Source organism: Neophocaena asiaeorientalis, unplaced genomic scaffold (genome assembly GCF_003031525.2).
Source record: "Neophocaena asiaeorientalis asiaeorientalis breed wild unplaced genomic scaffold, Neophocaena_asiaeorientalis_V1.1 scaffold151, whole genome shotgun sequence".
Taxonomy (NCBI): domain Eukaryota; kingdom Metazoa; phylum Chordata; class Mammalia; order Artiodactyla; family Phocoenidae; genus Neophocaena; species Neophocaena asiaeorientalis.
This window is the reverse complement of record NW_020175490.1, coordinates 56,919-80,811: the sequence shown is the minus strand read 5'-3', so window position 1 is coordinate 80,811 and position 23,893 is coordinate 56,919. Positions and strand designations below refer to the sequence as shown.

The following is a 23,893-nucleotide window of genomic DNA, read 5'->3' as shown; positions in this document are numbered from 1 at the left end:
AGGACCCAACCAGGAGCCAGAAATCACTTTAGGTATTAAAACAGGATTAGAAGAGAAATAGAAACAACCCACAAATTAGCAACACTGAAAACCTCTACCAGCCCCTGGGGCTAGAGGGACACAGGGAGCAGATGATGTGACCAACCCAGCACCCTGAGTGATGAGGAGTTAGAAAGCATGGTGGGGCTGCCTGGGAGGAGCTGGAACCACAGAAGGAGGGGCTGTCCACAGCGAACTGGAGACAGCCACCACTCCTCCCAAGGAAGAGAGAGGAGAGGATAAGAAATACTGGCTTTTCTCCTGCTCTCCAGTGCCTTCCTTTGGCTGACCCTACCTAGAAGCCATTTGTCAAGAGGGCCCAGGAAAAGTACTAATTAGCAGAGGATGTGTTGAAGATAGGAAGTTAAGAACATCAACTTCACCTTAAAGCTAAGCAGGAGCCCTTTCCCCAGACACAGGGAAACACAGGTCAGTATTTGAGACTAAGATTTAGGAATAAGCCACAATATATGATCTGAAGACGTTTTCCTATCTCATTTTAATCTAGACATCAAAACTAGAATGCTAATGGTTATTTTGCTTTTGAAAAGAATCTGGAGACAATCTGAAGAAAATCAAGGGACCATGTTGGGTCATTATTTTCTTACTTTTATGTCCAAGAAAGAGATCATTCAGTGGGCAAACTCCAGAGAAATGTGATCTAGACTTCACACTTGATGCTATTATGCAGTTAGGAGGAGAAAAAATTATCTTTAAGGACACGTAAGTCAAATTTGAGGCCTAACATCAGTGGAATACCTGGGAAACACCCCATGTTGACAGTCTTCAAATTCCCCAGTTCAGCTTTTCCCACCACTCTCCTTGTTTGCTATAGTCTGGCACACGTTTTTACTTTTCCCTGAACAGAAGCTTTCTTCCATGCTAATGCCTTCGTGCTTGCAGTTCCTTCTGCCTAGACTAATACTCTGCTCCCAGGTATTTTCATGGCTGAGACTCTCTTGTCATCTGGTCTCAGTTTTAAGTGTATCTCCTTGGAGAGGCCTGCCTTAACATTCAGGTATCCCCCCAGCCCTGCCTCTATAGCTTCACTTCATTTTACATTCTTAATAATATTTCTAACTAGCCAAACTTGCCTTTATTTATTTATTTTTTTTTTTTGCAATGTCTACTTTCTCCTTCTAATATCTAAGAGTTCTCATCAATATCGTTTATGCAATGTCCTGTATGCCTACAAGAGTGCCTGGCACAATGGTTTTGCTGGGTGCTAGGTAGGTTAGTTATTGTTAATTAATGATATATATCAGGTGCTTCCTGTGTGCCAGGCACTGTTGCAAATGCCCTCAGTCCTCATATAACCTATAGCACAGGTACTGTGACGATCCCATTTGTATAGTTAAGATTGAGTAACTTTTCTCCTCACTCTGCTCCAGCCACACTGGTCTCCTTGCTGCTTACCCCAATTATACCAGCACAATCTTACCTCAGGGCTATTGCACTTGCTGTTCTCTCTGCCAAGAGCATTCTTCCTCAGACAGTTCCATAGCTCATGCCTTCACTGACCTTCCCTCAGGTCTTTTCTCAAATTTCACTTCCTCAGTGAACCCTTCCCTGTCACCATATATAAATTACAACAGTCCTCCCTGAGCCCTCAACTCTCTATCTTTCTTTATTTTTCTCCTTTTCTCTCTCTCTCTCTACTAGAGTGTTCGCTTCATGAGGACCAGGATTTTGATGCGTTTTGTTCACTGTTGTATCACTGAGATTAGGGAGCTAATAAATGGCAGAGTTGGGATTTCGCTTGGTGTAACTGATTCCAAGCCCTGTGCTCTCCATCTTTATGTGAGCTCCACAAACTTAGCTAAGGACTGGATCACTGGAGAGGTAAAAGAAACAAATACACATCCTATAGTCCATAACTTAGAAATATTTATTTGTAATTTAGTTTATATTCAGTCAGTTTATTACATTCTTTGCCTTAGACATGTCCCTTGCTTGGTCATAACTTTCCAACCAAAAATAATGTCTTTCTTTGATTCATTGTTATTAACAAGAAAAAACTTTAGGGCCTTTATGTCATGTTGGATGAATGTCCCAAGGGAATTAGTGAGCTTGGATTTCCAGGAGACACCCAAGAGATTAATATTGCTGTCCAAGAACCTAACATTGGGATGACCACTTTTTTCACTTGCAGACCAGTGCTGAAGGGATGAAATCATTTTAGCAGCCAGGTTGAGGTAGAAGCCTTTGTTGGTAGTTCATGGTTGCAGTGAATCCCCGTCTATAATTTTCTGAAATTAACTAACTAGAGCATATAGAAAAAATTTAAATGTTAACCTCTTTAATGTATAGCATTATTAAGATACATTTTGTGCATTTTGAGTTCATTCTCAATTTTATAATAGACTCAGTCAAGAAAGGCAAACTATGGAAGATGGCTACCCCAAATTTATTAAAGATAACTTTCCTAGAATTGAAAATAAAATAGATGCAATGTATGACTAACCTGACAAGTTTTTCTATTCTAGAAAGTACTGTTTTTAAAAACTTTTAAGGTTGACTGTCATCTAAATATATCAATTTAAAGGATATATATATATATCCTTAAATTTTATATATATATATATAGGGTTATCTAAAAAATCTTGGGGTATTACAGTAAATTTTGTCTTCTAGTTTTCTCCCTATTTTCCAGTCTTTATGCCATAAGTTTATTACTTTTTAAATCAGAAAATTTATTGCTTAAAAATATGTAACAACTTCTACTTTAGTGAATTGAGGTAACAAGGTGAGGTTAGGCTGTTTCAAAAATAGACTTTTTGATTCATTGTTTAAATATTAGGGATTTTAAAATACACTGAAATTGCTTGTTGTTAAAACCTCAGGCCCCGTTTCTCGAGCTGGTTTTCATTTCTATTATTCATTGCAAAACCCTGTTTTTTTTTCCTTTTCAGAGACATTTGGGCATGAATGGGCTAGAATGTGTGTTCTATTCCTGGTTGTTTTCTCTTACAGTATTTTGTTAAAGCTGGCAGAGGTGGACATTCAGTGACCACCCTTTTTAACAAAACACAATAAAAATTAAAATTCATTTAGGAATAGAGCCCAGGAAATTGTGTCTTGACTTTCAGATGTCATACTCGAATAAGAACTGAAAAGACTTTTATTTTCTCTTGCAGATTCTGTTTATTTCTTTTGTGGATCAATCCAGTACGAATGCAGGATCTCTGAAGACTATGCAATTCAAATGTTAAAAGTAAATGACCTCCTAAATTGCTGATCTTCTGCTTTGTATCTTCAGCATCTAAAATAGTGGATTATGACATGATTGTGCATAAGTAGGTTAGGTGGGACACTCTTACACCTTAATCTAGGGTGTAAATATGATTAAGTGTTTAAATTCTAGTTTAGTTCTCTTTTTTTAAGAGTATGTGAGCCCATTTCATGGGGTCATGGGCAAAAAAAAAGGACAGAATGAAAGAAAATCAGAGACTAGAGCAAAGCAACCATCAGAGAGTGTTTAAAAAAATAATTACTTTATGCAGTTACAGAATCAAATCATTTACCTTTTAGAAAAATAAAGATACTACTAAGTGTCATTGTCAACAGTGATCATTTACAATGCTCTAAGCTGAAGCCAAATTTTTTATCACAAAGGTTCTTTGGTTTACACAATTTTCATAATTTCAACCCAACTCAAATGGCCCATTGTTCCTATTATTTCATTATTTCTAATCAGGAACACCCCCGTGCTTTACTCAAGAGTTGTTCATAGACGTTTTAGGTTCTCTTCTGGGTGATGTTTTGAACTTAGAAACTGATGATAACATATGTTTTAAAAATTCCCACATTGCTTATATCTGAATCAGCAGTAGATACACATACTGCACATATCTAATTTTGTCTACAGTTTTGCTTGCTTGTTCTACAGGTTTTCAAATTTCCCAGTGATTCGTAAGCTTCTTAGAACCACTTGTGTATACCAGTTCAGCCTCTATGTGTTTAAGTGTTAACCAGAAGGCCTGGCTTTCATTTTAATAATTAACCTGAGAGAAGGACTTATGTTGACAAGCAGTTTGCCAACACATTTCCATGTGTTGACACATCCTGATCGCTGTATAAAACCAGTCCTCCATGAACAATAGCCTATAGTCGAGCAGTCTGATGATTTTCCTAAGAAATCAATTTCTATTTTAATCTTCTGAGGAATTTTTATTTATTCCAGTAAGAAAATTGTGAAATGTGTAACAGTATGTTATCATTAAACTTTCTGTGTTTTATCTTTTGCCCTGTCTATATTCTTAAATGAAATAAGAAACTAATAAAATATTAAAGTGGTTTGACAGTAAGCATAATTTTGAAACTTGAAAAATGGTGACATTTATTTTTATTGTTCATTAAAAATCCTTCTTTATGGGATAGATAATATTGCAATCACTGCAAGTAAAAGGCTCTTATCCTATCCTTCATTCCATCTTCATAGTGACTAGCATAGTATCCTGCATAGTTGATGCCCAATCAGCATTCATTATTCAATAATGAAAAGGGCTTTAAAAAATTCTAGTTTCAGGTGGTAACATTTCTATAAATATATGAAATCTATAAGTAGAGTTAGCCTATTTGATTCTTTTCACCCACTTTCAAACATTAAATAAAATGACACTTGTTTTTAAACTTCTTGTTCAAGGACTTCTTTTTTATTATCTAATGTGACCTTAAAAGACTATAAAAATTTATTGGTAAAAACAAATGCTTTCTAATGAATCGATTTCTTATAAGCTTAATAGATGAATCAAATTTGTGGATAATTTTCACTTAATCTCAAAGTTAAATGTTATACATGGAAGAGGCTTAAATCAAATTATTATTTTGCATTGCTGATTGAGCCCAAATGTAATATTGAACTCTGGAAATAATCTATTGTAAGGATCTATTTGGCTTTATTTTGGATAAAAGCATAATAAATTTCCCTCAAGTGATTGCTTACATGTGATGGGTTTTTCTGGTTTTCTCTGAGGTACTGGCTAATTTAGATGATAGCATTTTACCCACACGTTGGGATACCCCTTCCCTATTCACTTTAATCTGTCTTCATGCTCCTCCTGTTTGTTAGTATTCTCTGACCTAAACTTCTCTCTGACTCTTAATCACTTAAATTAACTTGTGTTTTCAATCATTCAGTCAATCTGAAGATCATGGCCCATATTTCTCTATCCATTTACATCTGCAAGGGACCAAAGATGGCATTCTGAATTCATGGTATTAAATGTGTGAAGTTCTAAAGGGAATAATAGACTAGAGGCCTCTAAAGGACAGTTTTCTGAAGTTGTTGGAGCAAAGGTACTTCTATTATTCAAAGTTAAAAGTGAAAATCAAGAAACTTGAAAATGGCCATAGCGTCTTATTTTTCCTGAGCACTCCCAGAGGTGTGGGAAACAAGCAGCTCTGTTTTTGAGAAAATATCTGAGAATGGATGGAGTAGAGGTCATATTCCATGGTGGTCAAAAACATGAAGACTACTGGCCTGGATTCAAATGCTGGTAGTAGCATTTATTAACCATATCACCTTAAACAAATATTTAACTTCTCTGTGTCTTAGATTATTCATAGGTAAAGTGAAAAACAAGCCTTCCTACAATACCTACTTTACAAGACTGTTGTAAGGATTAAATGAGATAATACCTTTTAAGTCTAGCATGCAGTAATCCCTCAATATGTATTAGCCATTATACTGTATTCCAATATACTGTATTCGAATACATTCTTCTACCTCTGCCTGAATCTGTAGGGAATTCATGCAGGGCTCCATATTTGTTGAGAGGTCACACCAGTGCTTTTAAATTCCAGCTGCAGCACTCAGTCCTGTGATGAGTCTCCAAGCTTGGTTCTGGTCCATTTCTGTTGCCTTCAGGTATATATAATATTTCCCTCTTAGGTTATCTGGAGAAAATGAAGTTTAAAACTCACCAGGTTATAAACATTCTGGAAACAAGACTACATTTCTTCTTATGGAAGTAGGTGTACCATCTTGATATTCTTATCTGAAAAAGTAGAATAAGCTACTTTCCCACAAAGAGGAAAACATTTTTGCCAAGTGAAGTGAAAATTTTACTCTTCCCACAATAGCCATAAATATGCTGAGGCCGTTATTTTGCCAGATGGTTTTTGAGACCCTGCTGAAATGAGAGAAGGCCTCATTTTATATTTCCCTCAAATTCTACCAGAAACCACACTTCTTGGGAGGAAAAAAAGTCCCCATGTAAGCATGTTTACCTTTAACTGACTAGGAAGCTGAAACTTGTCCATAAATGATGACTCACCATCATAGGCCTATAAAAGTAAAGGTACTTGTCCGTGGAAAAGCAGCAGCCTCCAGGCACAACCACTCAAGATGTACCCAGGTGTCCTGGCTGCCTTCCTCTTCTTGAGTTGGACTCACTGTTGGTCTCTGCCTCTTCCCAATGATGAAGATTCTGACGATTTGTCCGAGGAAGACTTCCAGTTTGCAGAGGTAGAGTATTTTGCCAACCCCAATGGTGTGATACATCTCATAAATGTCCTTTTCTTTTAAAAGAGGATCATTGTGGTCTCTTTCCTAGAATTACCTGAAATCATACTACTATCCTCTGAATCCTGCTGGAATCCTGAAGAAGACGGCAGCAAGCTCTGTGGTTGACAGGCTTAGAGAAATGCAGACTTTTTTCGGCTTAGAGGTGACTGGCAGACTTGATGATAACACTTTAGATATCATGAAAAAACCAAGATGTGGGGTCCCTGATGTGGGTGAATACAATGTTTTTCCTCGAACTCTCAAATGGTCCAAAATGAACTTAACCTACAGGTAAATCATAGACTATCTTTCTTTAATATTTGTTATATTTTTTAGTATCAGATGTCTAATTTTCAGCACAAGCTACAGGTGACAGAACACGTGTGGTCCCATTATTTTACGTAGGCCTTAGATATTAAACTGGAAGTTAAGTATGTCCAGGAATAACTTTAATACTGTTGATGAGAATATCTCATAGCATCTATTATGGTTACATTAACCCAGCATTATTTCTCACTGCAAATCTCAATTTATTTCTTTCAGATATGAAATCAAAATAGAAGTAAAAGTAGTTTCAAGGAAATTTGCAGAGATGCAGTAATCAGGCATATTTATTATAACAGTGCTAAAAGTGGAGAGTTTCATTCTCTATGAACTTTACAGAACTATTTCATTTGTTTAGGCTACAGTGATACAGAACTTTTAGCATGCAGTATAAGTTATATTAAAAATCTAAATACTTTAAGATGTCAAATGGTCAAATCTTTGGAGATACTCAAATATCTGATTGAATTCTTCATTTTATAGTCTTTGTATGGCATCATAATTAATAAGTTCTTGGAAACAATGGACCTTTAGTAGAACTTTTAGAGAAGCCATTGCATTTTGAGTAGAAAAGCAGTATTCCAAGAAAATATATTCTAAAATAGCTTTCACCTTCCGAAAATTTGATGGAAACTTTCTCTGTTGAATAGAATTGTGAATTATACCCCTGATTTGACTCATTCTGAAGTTGAAAAGGCATTCAAAAAAGCCTTCAAAGTTTGGTCTGATGTGACACCTCTGAATTTTACCAGAATTCAAAATGGCACTGCAGATATCATGATCTCTTTTGGAACTAAAGGTAATGATGCAGAATTTTTATATTCTGCTCCTTAATTGGCTCCATTCTTTTCTTCCTTCTTTCAGTTATTCATTAATTTTTACAGAATTCAACAAAAATTTTTTAAGCACCTGTGCTAGGCACTACTTCATATAATTAGAGTCTTAACTCTTGTTTTTGTGTATAGAGCATGGTGACTTCTACCCATTTGATGGACCTTCTGGTCTATTGGCTCACGCTTTTCCTCCTGGACCAAATTATGGAGGAGATGCCCATTTCGATGATGATGAAACCTGGACAAGTAGTTCCAAAGGTAGTATTTCTTATAAAGATATAATTCATGATTATCAGATTAGATTAGATCATTAACCCATTAAGAAGAAGTTTAAGCATACTGTAAATTATATTTGGTATTTGATTCTATTTTCCAAGTTAACAAGTATGATAATCTTCTACTTATTAGTCTCTACAAGTGACATTTGTATAAGCCAATATGAAACATTAAAAATGAGCAAAATCTACTAAGTCTAGTGGCTCGAGGGGTACTAGCTAACTTTGAAACAGGATCAGAATGCTTTCTGTCAACGAAGGTGCTGTTATTGCGGATTACCTTTGACATGTTGAAGAAGTACATTTTATTGCAAATATAAATCTAAAAACTATTAGGGCTAATTATGTAGATCGTAAATGAGTTGGATGTGAGTTGGAATAGTTTTTTCCCTTGTAGAAATATTAATGGCACAAGTCCAGTCAAATTTCTGTTCTCTATTATATGTTACTTGTTTTAGACTTGTCTGTATCACTGATTTTACAAATACCACTTTAACAAATCAATATAGTGCCTTACTTGAGAAAGCATGAGACAAAACAGATTAAATTATATTTACAAGAGCAAAATGAAACTGAGTGTTGAGTGAATTCAGTCAGTAGTTGAGTCTTCAAGGCTCAAAAGGATTGGGAATATTAATTTAGGCAGAAAAGCAGGATTATCACAACTAGGACTTAATTTTGGAGCTATATGGACTCTTAGTTGTGACAATTAAAGGGTAGTCTTCAAAAACAGCTACTTTTTATTATTCATTTAAATAAAAAGAATTATTTTTCCAAGAAGTAAAACTGGGCCTTGAATAGTCAATGTCTCAATGCATACATCTCCAAGCTGTCTTTGGAAGGGAAGGTGAGAATTTATATATTTAAGGTCTGAATATTTAGCAGGTAGGAATGATTTTAGGAAGAAAGAACAACACGTAGTATTGTTAAGACATAGTCACAATAAGCTTCAGTTTTTGGTTCCTGCATAAATTCTGGGTTTGAAAAATTTAAGTGAAATGAATGAAAACATCCATAAGTCAGGATTAATTTTTCAGCTGAAGGCCAAGAATGATACCCACTGCTAGTTATTTCAATGAAGAATTACTTGTCATTCAGATTATCATGAACTTTGATCACTCTTATGGTCTGCACAATTCACTAAGTTTGTTATACATTTTCTTCATGCATAGGCTATGAGAGTAAAGGGTATTCAAGGTCAAATTGAAACCACTGACTCCAGCTTTCATGTGTTCTTTTGATATTTTATTATTTTTTTTCAATTTAAATTACCAGTATTAGGAGGCTCAATAATTGGTGGAAAGAGTGACTAGAGGAAATAGTGTAAATACAGTGACATAGTAGTCTTCAAGAATAGAGGAAAGTTGGCCAATCATGTCCAGAGTTTCTGTTTCTTTAAATTCTAGAGTCTAGAGATATTCTGGAAAGGATCATTTGGTTGGAATTTGCTCCCAAGTAGATTCTCGGAGATCCTATTTAATGCATCCTCTATGCTTGGTCATTATACCTTTGGATGCTGCCTCCGGTTTAGATGATGTTCTAGGCAGTACTGTAGATATGTATCATCCTATATTTTTTCCCATGAGTTTCCAGTTAAAGTCATCACTGTCTACTTTCCTCACCTGACCTGAGAAAACAAAGAGCAAATCAGGATTACTAGTGTCTTCACAATAAATCGTTTTTGATTACTAATCAATGTGTTGGTACTCTGTGTAGGCAGCTATAATCGAAGAGAACACCAAATTATTTATAATGATTAAATCAATGTTTTAAATCTTCCTTTAAGACAATGAATATTAACTTTAAAAAGTGAGTTAAATAGCCAAGAAAGAGACATGGTGACATAATAATAATAAACAAAATAATATTTATTCTGTGAATTGGTCATTGGAGGACTTTTTTTCTCAGTTTCTTTGTTTTCTTACAGGTTACAACTTGTTTCTTGTTGCTGCCCATGAGTTTGGCCATTCCTTAGGTCTTGACCACTCCAAGGACCCAGGGGCACTCATGTTTCCCATATATACCTACACTGGCAAAAACCACTTTATACTTCCTGATGATGATGTACAAGGGATCCAGTCTCTCTATGGTAACTATTAATTTATCAGTTTAACAGCAGAAGAGATATATACATTTATTTTCAAATTATTAGTGAATTTACCATTACCAATATTGCTGTCCTGGTTTTGTTATTAAAACCTGGAGAAACACGCTCATGTTTTCTTTCCAAATCAAACTACCTGCTCAAGTAGAAAATATTCCATTCTCCAAAGTTTTGCAGAATGTAACTCCTCATGTTTGTATTTTATACATTGTAAGGTACATTTGATATCCTCACAATACCTCTGACATCAGAAAGAAATATTTTATTCACCATTTAACCAATGAAGAAACTAAGCTTGTAGAGTTTAAATAGTGTATCGATAGCAGCACAGCTGGGTGAAACACAGCTGGATAGTAACACAGCTTTTGGGATAGCTTTCACCCAGCTTATACAGGGAGAAAGTGAGATTTTAACCAGCTTTTACAAAATCTGGGTATTCTTTCAACTACTCCTGTTTGCCACAGTAGAATCCATTCAAGTGGCCTGTGTTAGTTTTTAACCAACATCTACAGTGACCATTTGTAAGAATCTGTTCTTTTTTTCTTCCAAATTTTCAATAATATTTACAAAATAATTAAACTTCAACCCAAACAAGCAAAAGTACCTACCATAAATAGAAGTAAAACCACAGTACACAGTCATCAGTGTAAACACTTTTAGAACACAGAGCTCAGAAAACTAGCTCAGGCCACCTCAACCTATTATTTTCCCTTCTGGATTTAAATCTACTACAGCAGCTAGTGTAGGCACAGGCAAGAATTTTGCAATTTTTACTATTTCTACAATATCTTGACTGAGGAACTTAATGATAGAACTAATAGGACCTATTTAGAGAAAAATAAGTTTAGAATTATTTTATTTACTGCACCTCTTCTGCACTCATGTGAGCTGGTGGAACAGTTCCCAACATGTGGCCGGTCATACCAGAATGGCTGAAGACTTAGCTTTTCACTGAGATGCAGCTATGATGTGGTCAACTGGTAAAGCGACATGAGCTGATGTTGACAGCTGATAAAATAGGCAAGAGAAAGAGCCCAAATGAGGGCTGCCATAGAGAAAACATGCTGCCAGAAATGGCTTTGAGAGGAATGTGATTCTCAAGCGAAGTCTGTCAATAGGTTGTGCAAAGCATGGGGAAAGTTTCCTCAAAGTCTTTTCTCCACCCCCCCATCACCCCATTTCTATCACCAACCTCAAGAAAGCTAAATTTGTAGCTGAGATGATTCTCAAGAGTCTTGGAAGATGAAAACAGAAGGAGAAGTCCCATAGGCAAGAACTTGATAACCATGGAGGAAGGAAGTAGGATTACAGGTTCTTTGGAGTATTATGTAGTAGTGGCAGGACTTACTGCCCTTTCTGCTCTCCATTGGCAGAATCAGGTCATCCTCAGTAACTTCCTTCACTCATTTCATGACTGCAGGTCCAGGAGATGAAGACCCCAACCCTAAACATCCCAAAACGCCAGACAAATGTGATCCTTCCTTATCCCTTGATGCCATTACCAGTCTCCGAGGAGAAACAGTGATCTTTAAAGACAGGTACTCTTCGTATTATTTTATAAAACCTGCATGTAACAAACATTTGTGAGGCCATGTCTTCAAATTGCCAAAACATGTGGTCAAACTTCCAAAGAAAGGTGAAGTTAGTGAAAATAATAGAACTTTGGGTAGTTTATTTACATATATGAGAGGAAGTAAATAACTGATGGATAAATGTTTTACTTTTCAATGGATAGTCTTGGCATTGTATAGCTTCCTTTTACATCTTTGGTTGTAGTTTTTCCTATAAAGACATATTTACAAAGTAAATATAGAAATACAATTTATTTATTTTAAAATGCAGTTATTGAAATCAATTACCATGTTAGTAAGCTGTTACTCATAATTCCACATGAATTCCTTTTGATATGGAAAAACTTTGGTTCTGGTAACATATGTTGGAATTTAAGAGAGGAAGCACTGTACAACCTAAATCTATAGGTGACAAAAAATGAAATACTAATTTTTAATTTTGATGTTGTTTTAATATCCTTATTTGTTCATTTGTTCATCTATTCAATGAATTAATTGTTCCCTCATCTGGGATCCTATAGCATTCCTACCTTCTCTACTATAGCTCTAATTTCATTGTGCTCCAGTATTTTCTCATATATCACTTTCCCCAGGCCATGAGATCTTGGGAGCATAGTTTGTGTCACTCATGTTTTCTTTCCAGAGCCCAACACAGTGCCTGGCACATTTGCTTGCCCCTTAAAAGATATGCAAAATTGAACAAAGCATGGTCCCAGCCCACAAATGACTTGGAGCCTTCACAAAGGCTCTGTGAGATTTTAGACTTCAATAATTTAGGATAGAGTTAAGATAGCAACAGCTTGTTTAACTGGCACTTAAGGGAAGTGGAAATCTTTCACCCTCACGGGAGCTAGGGAGTGGTTGTGTCTAACTTACCTGTATTGATGTGGAGAAAGGTGGCTAGCAGGATAGACATATTGCACTTGAAAAAATGATGGCAAACTCTGCATTTTTACTTTTGTGTTAGATTCTTCTGGCGTCTGCATCCTCAGCAGGTTGACGCAGAGCTGTTTTTAACAAAATCCTTTTGGCCAGAACTTCCCAACCGTATTGATGCTGCATATGAGCACCCTTCCCATGACCTTATCTTCATCTTTAGAGGTAATCTTTCCACCAGTGAAACCTCCCACATGTCCAGAGCAGGCAGTGATGAACTTCATGTTACCAGAGACTTAATAAAATGATTGTTGTCAAAAATACACCTAAATTAAGAATCAAGTATAACAAAATGGGAACCAGAAAGCACCTGAAACCTTTCTACCAAGTGTCCCCAAATTTGACAAGTAAAAAGTCTACATTATTACTTATCATATCCACTCTATTTCACACCAATCATGTCAGTTTTTTCTCTTATTTCCTCTTAAAAATTATTTACTAAGCAAATGTAATAACAATGAACATTTTTAAAAATTGAAAATAATAATCCATAATTCCCCCTTCTGAAAAGTCAACTTATTTTATTTTATCACTTTATTTTCTAGTCTTTCACCATATGAAATACATATTTTAAATATTTATATTCATAATGTATATACATTTTAATATTCTACTTGACATAGGTTCCCAAATTGTTATTCCAGCTTCGTGATCATAATTTATAATGGCTACATAGCATTTTACTGACATTGTTTCTATTGTTTGACTATTATAGTAAAGCTATAATGAAGTCACTTTTTAGAGAAGAAAATAATTTTCTACTGGTATGAAATTTGAGTTTTCAAGTTAATTTCCTATTCCTACTGTGCTGCTTATTCATACAGAAATCTTAATGTATTTTTCACCCAGTTCCAAACTTAATATTCAGAGGTATCAAATTGTCAAACTAATCATGATATTTGGTGGGCTATACTTACAGTTAGGAAACTGGCATTTTAAATCCTCTTTTTTGTTTGTTTGAAGAATGTGCATATTTCTGTGTTTCATAAACATGGTGACCACAAACACTGACTAATTTATTTCTAAATGTGTAAAATGAGTCTTTCTTTGTTAAAATCTACATATGTGAGTTTTAATAGATTCCCTTGAATAATAAAACAATTCTTTTACTTATTCTAGGCAGAAAATTTTGGGCTCTTAATGGTTATGATATTCTGGAAGGTTATCCCAGAAAAATATCCGACCTGGGATTTCCAAAAGAGGTTAAAAAGATAAGTGCGGCCGTTCACTTTGAGGATACAGAGAAGACGCTCTTCTTCTCAGGAAACCAAGTCTGGAGGTATGGCAGCCATATTTACTGACCCATCATCTTATATCATAGAGGAAAAGTGAGTCTCGAAAATCCCTTGCTACTTAAAATTATCTCATGAAGTATTGTAAATGTCATACCCGTCATTCATTCCCTTCCATGCCAGCTCCAGCAGGTAGCTCTTAACACAGGTATTTAAAAGTCTCAAGCCCTCTTGAAAATACACATATAATTCTTCCCCTTTCTGGGCCACTCTTCTCTTTCTTAGGCATTTGTTGTACTACAACCATGGCAAAACTCTCTCTCTTATTTTGACATCTTAATTCCTTGTAATCTTTCTCCTGGATTCTCTTTCTTGTCATCCTCTCTTAATTTACATGGAGCTCCATCTTCTGTGGCCAGAGAGGACACAAGAATAGGTACAGGAAAAGACTGAGCAAGAGAAGGCCACAATTTCTAGTCTGTTGATTCATCGGAGAGGTTGGCCAGGAAGCTGCTAGGCTTGTAGTTTGTGAAGCCAACTCCTTTTGAAGAACAAGTAGAAAAGGAATATTGAAAACACATGTGGAGCTCAAGGCAGCTTTGACATTGGCAATATTTATGAGCCCAAATCCATGTCTATATTCAGGGATGATTATCTCATAGGTACACAATAGTTGAAATATTTTAAATGGTAACTTTACTCCCTCTATACACACACACACACACACACACACACACACACACACACACACACACACACACACACATATATATATACACTCATTATATATACATATATATACACTCATGCATGCATGTTTACAAACACATACACACTCTTACATATCATCTTTACGTTTTGGCTTCTTTATTTCTGATAATGACACTTACCACTATAAAAATTACTGCCAGGTCCTACCTGCACTAGTGTTCCAGTCCCTTTACCTTATATGAGGTCTATTGCTCAGTCAAAATGGATTGCTTAACATATCTCAAATGCACTGTGCTTTTATCTCCCCACAACCTTCCCTTATGCAATTTTCTTTGCTAGAGGTCTTTCCCTACATCTCTGTCTTTTGAAATTCCATCCATTGTTTAAAGTTAACTTGAAAGTCTTTCTTGATCACCCCATTCAAAATTATCTCCCTTCTCATGTAACTCCCATGACATCTCATGTTTACTCTCTCATGATGTTTAGCCCCTATTGCCTAATGTTGCAGTTTTGTGTGTATATGTCTTAGCTTTCTTGATAGTGCAGTGGTTCTTACTTTTTATCTATTGAAACATACCTCAAAAATATAAAAGACTTTCATCAGTAACAGTAAGAATATTACATCACAGGAGGCTGTTCTCTTAGGTTAATTTCAGAGTGTGTTTGGTTGGCTAGGGTGTGAGTATGTGCAGGGGAAGAAGAGTATGGAATATAAAGTTATGAGAGGGGAAAGCTGTGCTCCCCTTCCTAGTTTTATTTCCACTGTATGCCTCTATAACTTTTTAGTGCAGAAATTGAACCTTAAATAGTTTGGCATCCGTTACTGCACTTAGCAAGTTGTCTTACACATAGTGGGAGCTCAACAGATAATCGTTCAATGCATAAACATATATTTCACTCTAAGAACACTTTCCTAATAATATACTTTTATAGCAGCTATACAAATTTTGAAATGGAAATGAGCTTATAACTGTCTTTACAAAGATGGTCTTTAGGCAAGTCAAAATACCTCACCAGGTACCCACTGTATACTCAGTATTATAATTCCTAATTTTAAAAAGCTACTGGTTGTTTCAAATGGACTTAAAAATTTGAAACTTTTGTCAATTTTGAAAGCTGCCATTATATCCATTGTACTATTTCTAAAGTAATTTACTTATGACCTACTCAAGAGTTTCTTTTTCTTATTAAATAGCTATGATGAAACTAACCATGTGATGCATAAAGACTACCCGAGACTAATAGAAGAGGACTTCCCAGGAATTGGTGATAAAGTAGATGCTGTCTTCGAGAAAAATGGTAATTAGTTCCATTGAACTGACCTTAATGGAGGGCTTCTGTAACCCCTTGAAATAATTTCCTTATAAAGGAATTTTAAACAGAACTTAGATGTGCTGATAAATGTCTGACAGTTAAGGGATTACTTATTCTTGTGTGACTACTGACACAGACAGCAAACAAAAATTAATATGCTTAGAATAAATGAGAATTTTACTTAATGACTGCTAATTCTATGAATAAAAGATGCCAAATCTTAAACACTACCTTAAATTTAAAGATATTAAGATGCAAAAAGTATAGTTCAAATCAGGGGTGGAGTGGGGAGTAATTTATATATGAAGACCAATAATCATAGCTATATAATGATTTTTTGCTTGAATTATGGAAAGAGATGTTATCTCTAACTTACAAAAAATAACCAATATCAATAATTCAACCATCAAAACTGGAACTCCTGCCAATACAGCATTAATTCGAGGTGACAGTTTAAGAGAGCTGGAGACATTTATACCTTTCCCCCTCTTTAAATTATAAGCAATATATTAAAACATTAGTGGTATTTATAAAGATAAACACTGGAATGTTAAAAAAAAGTGAAGCTAACAGATTGGGCTTTTAAAAGTAGCTAGAGTAAAACATTATTTTCAAACTCTGAAATTTTCTTTTTGGTCTTTTCCTTTTAGGTTATATCTATTTTTTCAATGGGCCCATACAGTTTGAATACAGCATCTGGAGTAACCGTATTGTTCGTGTCATGCCAACAAATTCCCTTTTGTGGTGTTAAATGTTTTAAAAATATTGTTATTTAAATCCTGGAGACCATTTGGGATAATGCTTCCAGACATTTTTTGGGGGGGGCCATGGGGGAGGGAGAGATATCAGGGGAAAGCTTAGTTCTGTGAACAAGCTTCAGTAAGTTATCTTTGAATATTTAGTATCTATACAGCTATGCGTGGGGCTGGAACCACAATGAATTTTAAAGTCATGAGATTCATTATCTCTAAGGATCACCTAATTCTTGTGTGCTATACAGAAGCAGTAGTTGACAATATTCGACATCAAAAATGGGATATATGATCTGTCAAAGAGAGTTAGCTTAATATATTTATAAGGAAACTTTGCAAAGACATAAAAGTAAATCACATTTATATAATTAATGAATCATCTTTACCAAATAGTATAAAGTCATATGAAAATGCAATTTTGGGAGAGCATATGACAGCCATACACAAACAACAATAAACCAAAGGGAAATGTCTCTAATAAATATATTATAGACAACTTTCCAAAGAAATAACTTGGGTTTTTCACTAAAAATATTTGGATGTGTGTGCCCCTCTTCATTCGGAAATATCAGAGTCACTAAAGATATGAGACAAAGACTAATGGTGAGGACAGCAGATATGGCCTTTGTATTGTGTTTAATTTTCACTATTGACAATGACTCAAGGACTACTCTCAGAGAAGACAAATATTTCTTTTCATATTTATAGAAGACAAAGAGAGATGATCTCTCTTTGTATTAAAATATTTCAGGTCTTTCAAAAATATCAAAGTATACTAAAATTGTTAACAAAATGGTCTAAAGCCACAGAATCACTTTTTCATAAATCATCTGATTATTTAAGGCTAAAAGTAGTGTTTTAACCCTATTTTATCTAAACAATTGTTTTAATTGTCCAGTTTACCTTGGATATATAAGCTATTTTTGAAAGAAATAGACTAAAATTTATCATAAATTGGAAGTATATATGTTAAAACAGAGATATCCAAAATAAAGGAAATATTCTACTGGATTCTGGTCCTCTTGAAAAATGAAACTATGCCTTTTTTCTCCTTTTTTTTTTCTTTAATCCCTCAGAACTTTTTACAGTGCTTGGCACTTGGTACTTATTGAATATATGAATGGTCATCAAGGGAAGAACCTTTGTGTTGAGAGATCATGTTCCTAAAAACTCAGGCAAAGAAAAGAAAGTGTATTATATATGTGAAAAGTATTAGGAAGTGTTTATATTGTTTATAATAAAAAGTTATTTTCAACAGACATTGTCATACAGTATATTTTTGTCTTTTGGTATAATTTTAAGCTTTTCCTCACACAAAGAATGTCCATTTAAATTATTCCTTTTTCTTGCTAATCTCTTTGTTGGGTTGTTTCTTATAAGAGCACTAAATTCAAATTTAGTATTAATTGTACCCGGCTTTTTTAACTCAAGTTCTGGTCGAGTTTGGTCAGCCTCATGCTGATGAGCCCCATTTACTGGGCCAGCTTCCTTAGATGGAGCCCACAGGCTCCTCAGAATCTTCTCTGCTGAGAGTATTACTTGGTAATGAAGTGGAGAAAGCAGTAGTTCTAGAGTTAGGACTGAGTCCTAACACCAACTCTGCCATGAACTCGGGCATGTTACTTCAGGCAGCTCATTTAATCTGTGTGGGCTTTACTTTGCTGATGTTTAAAATGAAAGGAATAGCAGCTTTGGGGAAATATGAGGAAGCAGGGAACTCTAATGGGGAAGACAAACACTACCTAGGAAACTCAGGGCCACTGAGCTTAAACATTAAGGTCTTTTGTGTTTTCTTAAACAGTGTTCATCCCCAAACATTTAATAAGTATCTGTTCTATGTCAGGCACCTAAGACATTGAGATAAACTAGAAAAACTTGATCTCTACCCCTGAAGAACTTCTATCCTACTATGAAAACAAAGCGATTAAAATTGAGTAAATAAAGTGCTTTTCCAGGGGAGAAATGACCACCTGTTATGGGTGCAGAGAAGACTGCTCTTACCTTCCTGCCAGTGCACCCCCAAAGTCAGTCTATGCACTTTTCATCTTCCTTGACAATTTAATAGGATTACTGATTTCTAAGTTTTGCTGTTGGTGTAGAACATCATCTACCCATCCATCCATCCATCCAATAAATATATAAGGTATAGTAAGTATTAATTTCTGTCCTGTGTCAGGAACTTAAGTAGATGCTGGGAGTACAGTGAAAACCAAAACCTCAATACTTTCTTGGAGCTCACAGTGTAGTTGGGGAGACAGACATTAATCAGATAAGTATAAATTACAACTGTGATAAATGCTATAAGGTAAGGAAAATTGCTCTGAGATCCTCTCATAAGAGGGATTTTACCTACTGTATATATTGGGGGGAGGGAAACAGGAGCGTCTTTCAAGAAGGGCAACACAAAGGAAGAGATAGATACCCAAGCTGACATAAAAAATGAGTACAAGGCAGTGAAGGGAATCAGGGAAAGAGTTCCAGGCCCATGCCTTCAGACAAGAATGGATCTGTTGGAGCTCAGTAGAGTTACAGAGAGGGTTTTTTTCACCTGCACCACACAGCTTGCGGTATCTCATTTCCCCGACCAGGGATTGAACCAGATCTCAGCAGTGAAAACTCAGAATCCTAACCACTAGACTACCAGGGAACTCCCTTACAGATAGTTTTATGATGATGTTGACAGAGTATGGATAGGTAAAACGTACCAGGAAACCCCCTAAATCCAACCATGTTCCTCCTATCTTTCACTATGCCAAATATAAATCAGAGAATCTCTCTATGATCAATAACAACAAAAAAAGTATTGATTTTTAAAGACTGTTAGCACAAAATAACTGTCTATGCTAAAAATAAGCATAGGTCATTGCAGGAGTTGGCATGTGAATATCTACTTCTTGGTAATTGAGTCAGTTGATGGAAATATTAACTTTTTTGAGCATATGGGTGTCTACATTATTCTGAAACAAGGTGGGGTCCTGTTTCCATCAGAGCACTGGGGAGGCCCTTCCCCAGTGAAGGCCTTGGTCCTGCCTGGCGCCCAGTGGGTCAGTGCATGGTACTGGTGTGGTAAAAGGCCACTCACCAACCCCATCCCTCATCTTAAGTGGATGACTTAACTCTGAGGGAAACCCCAGGTGGATGGTGTCTAACTCCTCTCTGCATAAGAATGGTTGCTTTAGAACAATACTTCTCAATGTGTGTTCTGTAGGCCAGCAGCATCAGTGCCACCTGGGAACTTGCTAGAAATGCACATTCTGTTCTCCCCCAGAGCCAGGGAATGAGATCTGTGTTTTAAAAAGGCTTCTAGTCCCTCAGGTCCCAGAGTCCCTCAGAAAATCTCTTGTTCTGAGAGAGATGACATTGGTGTTCCCAGGAGTCAAAGCTTCCTGCTAAGATCTTGGAGAGCACTGTATTCTACATTCCTTCCAGAAGGTTCATAGTATATACTAGCATATTAAAGGCTACAAATAATCCTGTGTCAAAGAAACTGTTTAACCTATTGAACAAGGTTTTCCAAACATATCTGAACATGGAACATCATTTACTTTCTTTTACTCTCTTTTTAAAAGAGGTGTTTAACTTGATTTCAGAAAAATTTTCATTTGCTTTATTATTTGCTTGCATGGTCTCTCTCATGGATGCCTAGATAGATAAACCAGTAGATAAGAGATATATAGTCAGGATTTTTCCCAACTCCCATCTCTGCTCCAGCCTCAATTTCAAATGCCCAATCTGATTGGTGTTACTTGGATCAGTGTCCTTCCACTGTGGCCAGAGTACCAAATTCAAATTACACCAAATGTCTATTTGGAGTTTACCAGTGGGGGCAGGGGTACTATTTAAAAAGAACTCAATATGAATTGAGTGGTTGGGCTTAATAGGTTATGCTATAAAATATGTTACAGTTAAAATACAAATAGCCTGTTCACACAGATATTCATGTATGATGTGAAGAGACCAAGTTAGAGTGCATTTGCCCAACACACTGCACTCAAGTCGAATTGTAGATAGTAACAGCCTCTTCATCAAATAATAAGGGTGAAAAGTTTGAAAACCCCCTCGAAGTGAACCAGTAGTTTAAATGTTTTGAAATAGGAGCAATTGATGAGATCCCATGCTGGTGAAACAAATTTTGTCCTGGAAATTATCCTGGGAGAACTTTCACGTTAAATTAAAAATAGAGTCCTCAATCCCTGTATCCTCATATCAGAATAAAAATGCCAAGATATATATAGCAGGCCTCACAAAAAGATAGCCACCATACTTCTCTACTAAATTTAAGTCCCAGTTACAGGAAATACCTTGGTATTTAAGGATTCATCATAAGGTTGTGAGATTCAAAATACTTCCATTAGGTGGCATCAGCCATACTGCTTTGAAAATGATGAATCGATTTAATTACAAAACAAAACTAATACTTCGCTCTTTAATGTAAGGATGAGGAATCTGGCCAAATTGCTGATGGTTTAATCCCTGACTTTATGCCGTTGACTTTCAAATAAGGTTTAACAGCTTAGGAATTCAAGAATAGCTTGCTCTAGTTTCCTTATGTGTCCCTGTCACTCATCTCAACTCTAAAATTTTCCTTCACGGGAGGTGAGAGTCAGGAAGCTGTGTCACACCAAGCCACCAAGACCTGCTGCAGGCCCCTTGGAGCTGGGGTTTGTGCGTCACCACAGACCTCTGGGCGACAGGCTCCAACATGAACCACAAAATACACAATGTACCCAGAGAATGGAATCACACTAAAAAGAAACCAAACTAGCTGGCAGCAAGAGGGAAGAAAATCTCAAATTACCAGTCCAATTACCAGGAGACAATGTTAAGCATAGAGGAAGAGAATGCTTAAGCTTTCCAAATGTTCTTTCTCACATGGTTTAGTTTTTCTAAATTTTTTTGGATGTTTATACCTGCCTGATATTCTAGAGTTTGTGAAATGCTGATTTAGGATTTCTTGGCTTTGTTCTACCTCACTGCTCACAAGGTACTCAAATGGGACTACAACTATTCTATTAATGACCTCTAGAGGATCAAAGATATGGTAGGTTTACACCAACAGCATGGCCATTTTGGTAAGAGTTTATCATGGTATCTTATTGGACTTAAATGGTCAAAATTATGCCCTAAAATTAGATGCTGTGAGAAAGAAAATTTCTCTTCCATATATTTAAAATTTGTTATAACCCAGTCCAGAAGTAATCATTCAATAATGTCCCCACACATCAACAGAGCAAGGAAGGATTATAAGTACTTGATATCCGGTGAGTCTGTGAGACTCTTAAATCTTGGTTGAAATGGTAATGGACTCACATTATTCAAAATTGGCTTGTTATATTTTACAATTCTTTACAAGTGAAGACATTACTCTTTTCCATTTTCATGGCTTTATGCTGGATTAAAGTACATCATCCAAGCATCCTTAGCTATGGCCCCATCTGTTATGCCAAAAAGATTTAAAATTAGTAACCAAAAGTGTGTTTTGGGTTATTTGTTTCTTAATGTTTACATATACCAGTAGGCTTCCTTTTCTCGACAACCCTCCCTTTCCTTTAACAGACTCGGCACTAAGGCTAGCACAGTACAAATCGCAAGCAAAAAAGTTCACAGAACCGTTCCAATTCTATCTGAAAAGGACTATTGCTTTCTGTGGTTAAAGGTGTGGCCTTTCTCTGTTTTATCCTCTAGCTAGTCTGTGCCTCAGCTTAATGAGTGCCAAGTGGCTTGTGACTTTTCTTCCAAAGCAACACAAGGAAAAAGGAAATCTGTGAGTTCTAAGAACCTCTGAGTACATGGGGCACAGTGTGACTGCTTATGCTGGCTCTGTTTCTGGAAAACTCTGGTTTGGATCATTTTGAGCTGAACAGAGGGCTGAGAAACAGCACCTATGCCTCCAGCCAAGCCCACCTTTCTGAACTCACTTATCAGGATTTATCCTATAATAAATAAGATAACTCCTAAGTAGTTGTATTCCCAATTTCATAGGGAATGTCCAAACTGATTAATGGTGTGAATAACAGAGATAAAATAAAGGCCAAGGAACCAGGGTAATAAGGGAATTAAATAATGGGCAGTATTTTGCAGTTGTGGTAATAGAAGCAGAATACTTGTACAACAAAGTTACCCAGGGATTATGTGGAATTAACTGGAATATGAACGAAGAACTCAGAGCTATTTTACTAGAATTGCCTTATACCCTCTGTATATGTAATATGTTTCTGCTTGATATTTACATTTAAGTTCAAAACATTTCCTGAAACATTTCAATGTGGCAAATTTGGGGGCTGGGGGCACGTGGCAATATTGTATATCCTGTGTTTACTTAAGATGAAAATAACTAGAGGAACCAATTAGATCATCTGATTCATTTTTTATTTTTATGAATGAGAATGAGGCCAAGAGAAAGGAAATGATCTCTCCAAGACCATACAATAGTGTTGGAGGCTGGACCATAAAAATCATCCAGATCTCGGGTGTCCTCAGCCTGCAGTGCCTTGAAGCAGGGTTTCGGTTCCCATCTAGCGATTGAGGTCAAGTTGTGGCGGTAAGAGCACTGAATCCTAGCCACTAGACCAGTGGTCAGTGACAAGGTCCTGGCCCTATGACTTTACAGAAAAAGAATTCCCACAAAGACGGAAAGTAGTGAAACAAGGAAAGTATTTGTTAGGAAAAAAGAGAAGTACAGTATGTGTGGGTAGACACACGGGTGGGCTCAGAGAAAGAGTCGTGCCCTCTTGGCAGTTTGAATCACTTATATGGGACATTTCTTCCATGTTTCCTTTGACCAATCATCTTGATTTGCCTGGTTCAGAGTCCATATTTGGTGTATCTCAGGATCTTCCCATGTGTGCATGTGCATCTCTTAGCCAAGATGGATGCTACTGAAGAGGCCTATGGGTAGACTTAGCCACTTAACATCACTCCCTTTTTGACCTCCAAGGAGCCTTTCTGCTCATGTGTAGTCAGGGAGGTCTCCTAACTTCGAGAATGAGGGATATGTGGTCTCTTATCTTCTATCTGGGCAGGGCCCAGCCATCTCTCTTAATTGTCCTGTTATTCCCATCTCAGAGTATCGGTCCACAGGGAACGAACTCAAACCATTTAGCCTGAGGGCCCGTCTATCACCTGCCTCAATCCCACTTTTCTCCTTCTTAGCTTATTAATTCCTCTACTACTTCCACAGTCCACTATGTGTTTAGATATCCATTATTTATCAAGGGTCATGAAATACATTTAATTCTACTGTAAGGGTACCACTAATCTGACGGTACAAGGGGAGCTGAGTCCACGTGTCTAT

General features: G+C 36.3%; 1 protein-coding gene across 1 annotated transcript; it reads left to right on the top strand.

The window, feature by feature from the left end:
* The first annotated feature begins 6,388 nt into the window (after positions 1-6,388).
* Positions 6,389-16,697, top strand: MMP13 (matrix metallopeptidase 13). The gene is made up of 10 exons (XM_024768911.1): positions 6,389-6,508; positions 6,597-6,838; positions 7,522-7,670; positions 7,837-7,962; positions 9,907-10,068; positions 11,504-11,621; positions 12,622-12,755; positions 13,710-13,869; positions 15,729-15,832; positions 16,498-16,697. The coding sequence occupies exons 1-10, from the start codon at positions 6,389-6,391 to the stop codon at positions 16,596-16,598; spliced, it is 1,416 nt and encodes a 471-aa protein (XP_024624679.1). The 3' UTR covers positions 16,599-16,697.
* The last annotated feature ends 7,196 nt before the right edge of the window (positions 16,698-23,893 follow it).

Excerpts from the sequence above, each read along its gene's own strand:
- MMP13 (XM_024768911.1), top strand. The coding sequence starts at position 6,389 with ATGTACCCAGGTGTCCTGGCTGCCTTCCTCTTCTTGAGTTGGACTCAC. Across the intron at positions 6,509-6,596 it reads AAGACTTCCAGTTTGCAGAG|AATTACCTGAAATCATACTA; the intron begins GTAGAGTATTTT and ends TCTCTTTCCTAG. Across the intron at positions 12,756-13,709 it reads CCTTATCTTCATCTTTAGAG|GCAGAAAATTTTGGGCTCTT; the intron begins GTAATCTTTCCA and ends TACTTATTCTAG.